Source organism: Platalea leucorodia (genome assembly GCF_965183815.1).
Source record: "Platalea leucorodia genome assembly, chromosome: 11".
NCBI classification, from domain to species: Eukaryota; Metazoa; Chordata; class Aves; order Pelecaniformes; family Threskiornithidae; genus Platalea; species Platalea leucorodia.
Genome location: NC_138833.1, coordinates 8,037,355 through 8,048,178, shown reverse-complemented (window position 1 = coordinate 8,048,178; position 10,824 = coordinate 8,037,355). Strand labels below are relative to the sequence as shown.

At 59.4% G+C, this 10,824-nt stretch overlaps 1 protein-coding gene across 1 annotated transcript; it reads right to left on the bottom strand.

Moving 5' to 3' along the window:
* Nucleotides 1-5,312: 5,312 nt before the first annotated feature.
* Nucleotides 5,313-10,317, bottom strand: LOC309596139 (START domain-containing protein 10-like; the record flags this gene model as incomplete). The annotated part of the gene is made up of 6 exons (XM_082323933.1): nucleotides 5,313-5,525; nucleotides 5,845-5,897; nucleotides 6,176-6,293; nucleotides 6,411-6,514; nucleotides 6,632-6,779; nucleotides 10,153-10,317. The coding sequence occupies 6 exons, from the start codon at nucleotides 10,315-10,317 to the stop codon at nucleotides 5,313-5,315; spliced, it is 801 nt and encodes a 266-aa protein (XP_082180059.1).
* Nucleotides 10,318-10,824: the final 507 nt, after the last annotated feature.

The following is a 10,824-nucleotide window of genomic DNA, read 5'->3' as shown; positions in this document are numbered from 1 at the left end:
GAAAGGCAGCTTCTCCTTATCACAGGCTTGCTTCTACAAAGCAGAAGCAGAACTCAGCACGAGCCCGGCACAGTTTTCACCTTCCTCCCCCTTCCTCATGTCGTGGTTTAACCCCAGCTGGCAACTAAGCTCCACACAGTCGCTTGCTCACTGGCCCCCGGCGGGATGGGGGAGAGAATCAGAAGAGTAAAAGTGAGAAAACTCATGGGTTGAGATAAAGACAGTTTAATAGGTAAAGCAAAGGCCGCGCATGCAAGCAAAGCAAAACAAAGAATTCTTTCACTGCTTCCCATCAGCAGGCAGGTGTTCAGCCATCTCCAGGAAAGCAGGGCTCCATCACGTATAACAGTTACTTGGGAAGACAAATGCTGTAACTCTGAATGTCTCCTCCTTCCTTCTTCCTCCCCCAGCTTTCTATGCTGAGCATGGTGTTGTATGGTGTGGGATGGCCCTGTGGTCAGTTGGAGTCAGCTGTCCCATCTGTGTCCCCACCCAGCTTCTTGTGCACCCCCAGCCTGCTCACTGGTGGGGTGGGGTGAGAGGCAGAAAAGGCCTTGACTGTGTGTAAGCACTGCTCAGCAATAAATAAAACATCCCTGTGTTATCAACACTGTTTTCAGCACAAATCCAAAACGTAGCCCCATACTAGCTACTATGAAGAAAATTACCTCTATCACAGCCAAAACCAGCACACCCTGCCAGCTGCTACAGCCGGGGGTGATGTGTCTCCAGGGCTGGTGATAATACCATGTACCACCCTGGGTGGTGTGCAGAGACAGGGTGCATGGGGACCCTCAGGGTGTGCACTGCACATCCTGCTGGGCTTCTGCCTCTACCTCTTAGAGGAAGCTGTTTGGCTAAATATAAGCACTGCCGCTCATGGGAAGGTTGCTGAGCAAAGCACTGGTGGCAGCCGGCATGCCATCGATTACATCCTGCTGTGCTGGATGCATTAGCACCAGTGAAGCACACTCCTGCGTGAGTCCAGATGCCGGCTCACCACTGTTTGGCACCCAGCAGCATCTCTATAGACCCCTCATAACCTGCTGCTGGGAGCAGTGCTCCTCCCTGCATGCCAGGAGGGCAGAGGTGGGCTGCTGGAGAGGGAAACATTGCCTGAGGGTGGAAGGGACACCCTGGAACATCCCCAGAGCGGCAAGTCGCAGTTCCATCTGGTGGCCCGGCGTGACCAAGAGCAGGGCCCAGCCCCACAACCCCACATCCTGATGGCTGCTGACAGGCCAGTTTGGTGCAGAAAACCTTCTCCCCTGCTCCCTTCTCCCTCCACAGTCACCTAAGTGCCAGGATTGGGGCTCGGTTCCCCTGGCAGGGGGGAAACCCCTGCTCAGGCACCCCTGCTGAACCCCAGCACCCAGTTCCCAATGGAGACTGCCCCTTCCCAGACCCCAGCCGGGAGGACAGACCGAGCCAGGGCATCCCCCAGTCATGGGACTACCCTGGAGCCAGACAGCTGGCATGGGGCTGTGTTGGAGAGGAGCAGGGCACAGCAGAGCACTGGGGCACTGGCAGGCCGTGACGTGTGTACTGTGGCTGGGTTGTCTCCTGAGGGTTTCCTATTGGCCCACTTTATACAGTGCAGGTTTCAAAGCCTCCCCTTGATCTTTTCGGTGTCTGCCAACCTGCTGATGCAATCTATATTTAGTTACTAGTCTCCTTGGGCCGAGGCAGAGAGCCCTGTCATGTCTATGGGTTCGCACAGCAGGAAGGTTTTGCCTGCTCCCTGGAGGAGAAGGCAGATGGGCAGGATCGGAAAACACCCCTCGGGCTGGGGGATTGGGATTTGTGAAGATGCTGGCAAAGGCTGGAGGAAAAGAAGATCAAAGTGAAGGTTGGATCCTTCCAGCACATTGGCCTGTGCGATCCTTCCCCTTTCCGGGCAGCACCCATGATGACACTGTCCCTCAAGGTCCACGTGTCCAGCTGCCCATCCGTCCATCCATCCATCCATCCATCCATCCATCCATCCATCCATTCTTCCCTCTATCCCTCCATTCATTTTTCCCTCCCTCCATCCACCCATTTTTCCCTCCCTTCCTCCCTCTTCCCTCCCTCCATTCTTCCATCTATCCATCCATCTATCCATCTATCCATCCATTCATACCTAGCCATCAGCCTTTGCTGCACCCTGGGGCAGCCTTTGTTCTATCTTCAGCCCTACCCATGCTGGATTGTGCTGGGGAAGGTGTGTGGTGATGGTGTGAGCATCTCTTGGGAGAAGGACAGGGTGAGGGACACTCAGGGCTTGTACCTAGAGGGCAAATGCCATGTTTGACAGCTGGAAATGTGGGGTTGGGACTGAGCCCGGAGGGTTTGCTGGGGCACAGCAGAGATCTGAGCCCCTGGGAGGGCTTGGTGGAGGCGTGGGGAGGGGGACACTGGAGGCTGTTGGGCTTGGAAACTTGCTGGACCTCTCCAGGCAAGAGCCTTGCTGAAGGCCAGTCCATGAGATAAGACCGACTGCTCAGGGGCTCCCTGCTGAACTCAGGGTCCCAGTGTGGGTGGTGGGGGCAAGAGCTGCCCAAGACCTACCCATGAGCTCAGGAGATGCAAAGCATGAGATCCCAGCGATGGGGTCACATTGTTCCCCAGCCGGGGCACGTTTGACACTGGGGGCACTGGAGTGGGCTGTGGAGTTGTGTACAGGCAGGGCCCATGCCATGCTCCCCCTGCTCCCCATCCTTCGGGGGTGCCGGCTGACATCACTGCCTCCGGGCTAATCTCTTGTCCAGCAGCAGCTTCCCATTTCCTTTCCAATCTCTGCGCTGCAGGGCGGCTCCTCTCTGCTCGGGGCCAGGCAGGAAAAGCCGTCCAGCTGGGCTCTCGTGGGCTCCAGCCTCCGCGTGTCTGGCCCTCACCCCACTGGGCTGTGGGCCACCCACTCCCCCAGCATTCCAGTGAGGGCACCTGGGGGCTCCAGTCCCCCCACACCCTGCCTGCCCCCTCCCTCCCTCAGGTGCTCAGGGATGCTGGCACATGGCCCCCTTCCTGTTTGTGCCACAGGAAACCCAGCAGTAGCATATCATTCAGTAAGAAATCACCACGCTGGGGTTCCTGGCATCCCACAGGGTCTGGGGCAGCCCCCCTTCCCAGCCCCACAAGTTTCACCCTGCTCCCTGGCCAGGGTGATGCTGGGGAACAGGAGCTCTGCTACAGCCCAGTGCTGGATGTGGACCAGTGTCCCTGCCACACCAGCAGCCCTTGTCCTCCCCATGCACTTGATGCCATCGGGCCATTTTGGGAAGCATCCTGGGCTGAGATGTCACCCACCCCCACACAGCCTTCCCTGGGGCTGGCTGAGGAGCGGGGACTCCCCGCTGGCCTCTTGGTGCTCAGGCAGCAGCTCTTCATACCTACTTAGGGCTGGCTAAAAATAGCCCCGCAGCGGAGCTGCAGCCCGGCTGCTGCAGAGAAACATCCGGGGAATGAGACGAGATGAGGCTGCCTCCCGCAGCACCGAGGCTGTGTGGGGTGGTCTTCACTCCAGCACGCTGCGGGCTCGGGGTGCCGGTGGGCTCCGTCCCATCAGGGCAGCACCCAGGGGTGTTTCTCACCCTTGCTCTGGCCACGGTTCCCTGCCCAGCTCTACCACGATTAATGCAATATGTGGGGCAATTTGGGGGGGCAATTCTTGGGGCAATTTGGGGCTGGCGTGTGTCTTTTCAAAGGTAAAATCCTCCCTGCTGTGGGTGTTCTCCATCTGCTGACATGGTGGGAGCAGCATGGGGCAGGAAGGGACTGCTCACCTCACTGTAAGCCCCAGTGAGGGACAGTGAGCATCCACGCCCAGGATGCTGGGGTGGGCGTCCGGACGAACTGAGGAGGAGAAGCGCAAGGTGTGGGGGAAGCAAGCACAGGGCAGCAGCACTCACAGCTCTGGGTGGGACCACAGGGGGTTGGGGTGACCAGGGAGCATGAGGCTGGGCAGGTCAGAGGGGCCCCAAAAGCCACAGTGGTAGGTGACTCTGGGCGGGCTGCAACCCCTGGGTGCTGCCAGGGGGTTGTCCCCCACCACTGCCTAGGCAGAGCTGTGAGACCAGCTGCCACGTCCTGGCCATGTCTCCTAGTCTTTACTTTGCTGGGACAGGTCTGGAGCTGAGCACCCCAGCACCGTCAGCAGTGACGGCCCCGTTTGCACTGTCCTTGCACAGATCAGGCTTAAACACATCTGGGGCAGGAGTCCAGCAGTTGCAGGCAGCCTCGGACCGTGGGGGCGAATGGGTGAATGGAAAATCCAGCATTTGTCAGTGTGTTCTCCCAGTGGTGTCTGTCTAGACTAACTTCCTGTTGTCCGGTGGAAGCTGCCCCATGTCCACACATGCTTACCGCATGTGTGTGGGCATGCGGAGCCTAGCATCCCCCTCTCCTGCCTGACCACTGCCTACCTTGTTCCCTGCTGAGGGTCACCCCTGGGTGCTGGGACTGCATGGCTGAACTGGCCCTCCTGTCTGACCCAGGACCTAGTGTCTGGACAGCCTCAGGGTGGGCTCAATGCCAGGTTCCTCACCGTCCCGTGCCAGCCAAAGCTCTCTTGCACAAATACCAACCCCTTTATTGTTGTGCCAGAAACCACAGCAGCAGCAAACAGAGAGTGCGGACAGAGGCTGCCCAAGACCCCACTGCCAGGACAAGCCCTCCCAAACACCACCTGGGGAAGGGGTCCCCAGAGCCTAGAGTGAGCTGGCAGAGGTGAGTCTGATGCCCAGGAGATGACCTGGGAGGGCTCCCTGCGATGGGGGGTCACACAAAGCCTGGGTGGGGCTTGGTGGGCTGGAGTGGGTCCAGCCTGCTTGCGGGGCTGGCAGAGCCAGACCTCAGGCCAGAGAGGGTCAGTCCAAGCCCTGTGCTGCTGCAAATTCTGGGCAGGACCCTCACAGATCCCCCACTTCTGGACCTTTGAGGGACACCCCTAGAAGATCTTACAGTGGCAAAGGGATATCCTGGTGCCAGGAAAGCTCCTACCCACTCCATGAAGTGTTCCCCCTCTCTTACCCTGCCCAGCCTCTCCTTGGGGCACCTTCTCCCACTGCCAGCTCTATCTCCTGCATGGGGACATCTCCATGGGCCACCATGGGTGCAGGGGGGACCAGGGTGCCCATCCTCCCTCTTTCCAGCACCCATGCTGAAGGTTCCCATGGGACAGTACCTTGCTTCCTGGGTAGGGGGGTCTATGATGAAGGAGTGGGAGAGCAGATGTGACTATTGTGGTGCAGGGGGCCAAATTCCCACCCTGCCAAGGGCTGCCAAGCCCTGGTCATGAGGGCGTCCCCCCACAAGAGGGCTGTGGCGAGGGCTCAGGCTTCATGGTCACTGGTGCTCAGGTGGTCCTCAGACAGCCCCGTCTCGTCGATGTTCTCCAGTGAGTCAGCGTGCTGCACCGAGAGCTCAGCAAGGCTGACACTGGGCAGCGTGTTCTGCTCTGGGTACACCCAGGGCTTGTATCCAGGGTCGTGCTTGCTTTTCCACTCTGGGTACTTCAGCCCAGCCTTGTAGATCTTCTTCATTGCCTGTGAGCAGAGTGGGTCCAGCCCATCATGGTGCCCCAAGTCCCCAGTGGGAATGGAGCCACCCCAGTCTGTGGGCCCAGCTCCCAGCTCCCCCATTGCTTGCTTTTTGGGGGTGCTGGGAGGGGATGGGGGCCTGGCTTGGACCACACAGCCCCAGCAGCATGCCCAGTGCACACCCTGCGAGCCCTGGGTCACCCAGCACCCATCCTGCAAGCCTTGAGTCACCCAGCACCCGTCCTGCCCCTACCTAAGGGGCTACTTTGGGGCAGCTCATCCCTGATGCCTGTGCATCCCACCACCGGCCACACACCCTGCTTACCTTCGGTGCCACAAACTGGGAGACGCGGTTCACCACCCACTTTGGCAGCGACCCTGCAAGAGCCCAAAGCCCCATCACTCAGCCAATCTGAGCCAGCCCCAGAGGAGGCACCATGAGCCTGCAGTGCCCTGTGCCAGACTGAGCCTCCCCAGGGCTGATGCCCCACTCTGTGCCCTGGGAGGGAACCCTCTTTTTCCCTGTGTTGTTCCCCACTTCCCATTGCCCTTTGGACCTCCGGGTGATGGAGAGCCATAGCGTGTGAGCTCTGAGGGCACAATGGGACCCATGTCCAAGAAGGCACGTTGCATCCTCCCCTCCTGCTGGCACTCACCGCGAGGGTCCACCTGGGTGAGATAATAGAGGATGCAGGCACCGGCACCATTTGCCTTGATCAGGTAACCTGTCTGCAGGGACACGGCCCTCACAAAATCCTTCCGGGGTGGGTATTTCTGCAGAGAGATGCCGCGCACCTCAGAGCCTGCCCGAGCCACCGCACAGTCCTACCTGTGCCTGCTGGTCCATGGGACCAGCACGCCTGCCAGGGCTGGGGCCAGCCAGGGGCTCACCGGGTGCTTGACGCTGTAGTTGATGATCATGTAGTCATTGCCCAGGGGCAGCCAGGAGCGCAGGGTGACGAAATCCCGGTTCTTCAGGGGGCTCGGGCATTTCCCTGCGGGCAGACCCTGTTACACCCCAACCCATTGCCCCCATGGCCCTACACCCACAAACAGGTCTGTGGGGTTGAGGAGGGGGGCCCTGGGGTGCCCAGGGCCTTGGGGCTGCTCACAGGAGTAGTATCCCACGTCAGCATTAACAGTCAGGCGCCCGATGTCGTAGGTCTCGATCATGTTCGAGTCCCATTTCTTGCGGTAGCGGGTGTCATGCAGCACGTCATAGAGCGTCTCAGCAGGGACGTCCTTGCAGGAGATGCGAGTCTGTGGGGAGACAGGCAGTCAGGCAGGGGGGCAGCACCCACCCCCAGAGCATGGAGCTGTGCCCATCTGAGGACAAGGACTTTAGGCTGTTCCTGTGTGCAGTGGTGTGCCCCCGTGCTGCTTTAAAGCCACGTGCACGCTTGCCGTGGAGAATGCTCTGCACACATGGCGCAGGGCATGTCCCTGCTTCAGGACAGACCAGGCAGAGCCACCAGCCCCAGCTGCTGGCATGCAGCACAGTGCAAAGGCAGGAGGACAGCAGGGGTAGAAGGATGCTCTGCCCTCAAACAGAGCTGCCTGGTGGTCCAGGCTCTCCTGCCTGGGTACCCCGAGCCCAGCTCTGTCCCCTCACCCCACGTTCCTGCAGGGCAAGCAAAGGGATGCTCTTGGCCTGGCGTGATACTCTCGTGTGTGGAGTCCAGTCTGGGGAGGTTGGTGGGGCCCCGGCTGTAACCGGAGCCATGGAGCTGCCCGACAGCGCCAGTGAGTACATTATTGATGAAGCCAGCTGCCCTGCTCCTCTCAATGCTGGGAGGAAGGAGATGTCATCTGCTCCTTGTTAGAGGCCTTGCATCTTTGATGAGGTGTTTGGCAGTGCCATGTAATTGGAGATGGCCCTCTGAACGTGGCAGGTCCCATCAATCTCGGGCAAGCTTTCCCTGATGGCCTGGGTGATGGTTTCTGCCCGGCGTGCTGGACTCGTGCCCAGGACAGGCTTGGAGATGTGCTGCACTCCCCGGGGCACCGTGGAGAGTGTGGGAGCACCCAGCCCCCTCCTCCTGCTCCCCCTCCCCAGCCACCCCCTCCCAGCTGGGTCTGGAAGTGCTGCTGCTGCAGGGTGAAGGATGCCTCCAGCTGGAGGTGGAGCTCATGGTCCTCCTGGGCTCCTGGAAGCTCCAGTTGTCACAGCAGGACCATCACAGCCTTGCACCCCCAAAATCCCCCACTAAAGCCTGTCCAGCCATGGACAAACAGAGGCTGTGCAACAGCCACTCTAGGTGCAGCAGGCAGTCAGCTGGGATGGGGAAAGCACAGAGCCCAAAACCAGACCAACCACAGTGAATTCAGGTCAAAAAAATCCAAAGCTCCAACTGCTCAGGGACTCTCCATGTTACGCCTGTATTAATGGAAAGACTGGGGCTCTTCTGACTCCCAAGCCCCAGCCAGTGAAGCTCAGCCCTCCCACACAGACTGGGTGGCATCCTCCATCCCACGTTTCAGGAAGGGTGCCTGGGCAGTGCTAACCCCTGCACCATGCCCAGGACCTCTCCAGAGCAGGGAAAAACCACATCAAGGAGGTATTTCTTGCAATGAACCAGGCTGGGCAATGGTGCTCAGACCCCCCTGAAGCTGCCTGGGGTCCCCTCTCTATGGGGCTTGGTGGTGGCAAAGGGGGATATAACTGCATCCCCTCTGCTGTGCTGTGCTTGTTTGAACTTGGATGGACTTCATGAGGTTCCTGCCAGCCCGTCCCTCCAGCCTGTCCCAGTCACGCCAAGCAGCAGCTTTGTCTCTAGCACTTCAAACGCTCTCCACACTTCAGTGCTGCCTGCAGACTTGCTGAGAGGGCACTTGATCCCGTCATCCCAGTAACAGGGTGGGGCCCAGCAACTGGCCACCATCTGGACTCTGCACTGCTGACCACCATGCCATGAGCCTGGTGGTGAGCTCGTTTTCCACCCACCTCATCATCCACTTCTGCAGTCCAGATCTCATCAATTTGGTGATGAGGAGACTATGGGAAACCCTCTCAAAGGTTTTACTAAAGTCAAGGTACACGGCTTTCACTGTTCTCCCCATACACATGCAGCCAGTCCTCTCATTGCAGGAGGCAACCAGGTTAGTCAAGCATGATTTCCCCTTGGTAGGTCCCTGCTGCTGTTCCCACTGCCCTTGTCCTTCAGGACATGGTTTCCAGGAGGATGTTCTCCATCACTTTCCCAGGGATGGAGGTGACACAGCAGCCCATAGTGCCCTGGAGCATCCTTCTTGGCCTTCTGGAAGACGGATGTGACGTTTGCCTCTTCCCAGTTATCAGGGACCTTCTGCAGTTGCCAGGACTTTTCAAAGAGATGTTGGCCAGCCCTCTCAGCATCCCTGGGTGCATTCTGCCTGGTCCTGTGGACTTGTGCATGCCCAACTGGCTTAAGTCCTCCCTGATCCTAGCCCAGAAGCTCTTCCCTGGCTCACTGTGGCAAGGCAGCACGTATTGCAGATATACCTCTGCAGAGAGTGCTGCTCCTCCTCCTCACCTTGGCCCTGAAGAGCCTCCATCCATGGCAGCATTGCAATCATTGTGTGCTCAGCTCCTCCTGGTGTCTCCTCAGCTGTATGCACTGGTGTGCAGGCAGCCCAGACAGGCTGCCGGTTACTCTGTGTTCAGGAGAGTGGTGCAAGAGGCTCCTCCAGTGTACTGCACCCCAGACACCTCCTCACCACCTCCCCACACCTCTCCTGCTCTTCAGGTTGTAGTAACCTTTCCCTGAGACTCCTAGTTGAAAGCCCTTCTTACCAGGTCAGCCAGCCTGTTGGCAAGGTGCTCTGGCTCTGCTTGCTTGGGTGGATCCCATCACTGCCCAGTAGTCCTGATCCTTGGTGGCCGGAAAAGCCAAAGCTCTGCCTGTGACACCAGCCATGAAGCCAAGTGTTGTCCCACAAGATGGTCCCATGCAGGGCTTACCCCGTGATGGGGCTTCCATGCACCTTGCCCCCCAGCACCCCAGCACCACTCTTGATGTACTCAGGGTCACCTGGCAGTGCCATGTGGATGAGCAACAAGGTGTAACAGCCTGAGGGATGGTTGACCCTCGCTAGTCCCTCCGCAGCATTGCAGATCTGGCCCCTGGCAAGCAGCAAACCTCCTGAGACAGCACATGGGGGCTCTTAAACTCTCCGGGATGCTGATCCAGTGCAGGATGAGAGGCGATGTGCCCCAGGATGGTGTGGCCGAGGGAGAGGCACCAGGGAGGCATCCCACCAGCCTGTCTCATGTCTGGGGGCTCCCAGCAAGGACATCTCCATAATGTAATCGATCCCAGGGCCTTCCCGCCTGTGTCTGGATCGAGGGCAGCCACAATGTGAGCCCACATGTGTGCGCACATGGCAGGACACTGTAGCAGGCATCCCAGCAGGTCAAGAGGCTAAAGCTGCAGGGCAGGCAGGGAGAGCCTGCAGAGCAGCTTGCCAGCTGGGGAAGCACTGCCGGGGGACTAACCCTGCCAGCGTTTGGAGTAGAAACGCCCCCAGGCAGGCTTGACCAGGGTGCTGTGCACCTTCAGGATGGGCCAGCACCCCAGGGACCCTCAGGAGCCATGGGGCACACAGCTGGGGCAAGGAAGAGCTGGCAGTCCCGCAGCCGCCGGCATCTGCTTACCTTGATTTTCTGCACGGTGCAGCTTTCCTCCTGGCCCTGACTCCACACGGTCACGCCAGCCTTGTTATACCGACAGTGCCAGCCGTCCAGGCTCTCGCACTGATCCCTGAAGGAGCTGAAGTCAGAGTCATCTGGAATATAAACCATGTCCCCTCTTCTGGACATGGGGCTGAGCTGCTGGATCCAGGGCGCAGGCACCGGCTGCAGGCAGGCTCCTTCTGCCTCACCTCCCAGGAAACCCGGCTCTGCCCTTGAGCTCTGCCTTGCTGGGTGCCTGCTGCAGTTCACATCATCCTCCGAGCCCCGAGCCTGTGCCTCCAGAGTAAGCACTGGCTGCCCAGGCACACCGGGATGGGCAGAGACCTCCAGCCACCCCGGCCACGCCGTGCCGCACAGAGCAGCAGGGAGAAAGGTTCTTTCCCTGCAGTTGCTATCGCAGCTGCTGGGAGCTCAGATGTCTTCCCCGGCTGGCTAACCAGGATCACGTTTCTCTCTGGCTGGCTGTCAGCTCCTCTATTATTCAGCAGGTAGCAGCATGCAGGTGGCTTGGCTTTCAGGGCAGAGCTGCCCCTGGCTCCCCGAGCCCCCTGTCCCTGCCGGCCTTGCTCTCCCCTTGCTGGCACGCTGGCAATCTCTGTGCCTGACTTTGCAGCACCAGCTCGCTGGTGGGAT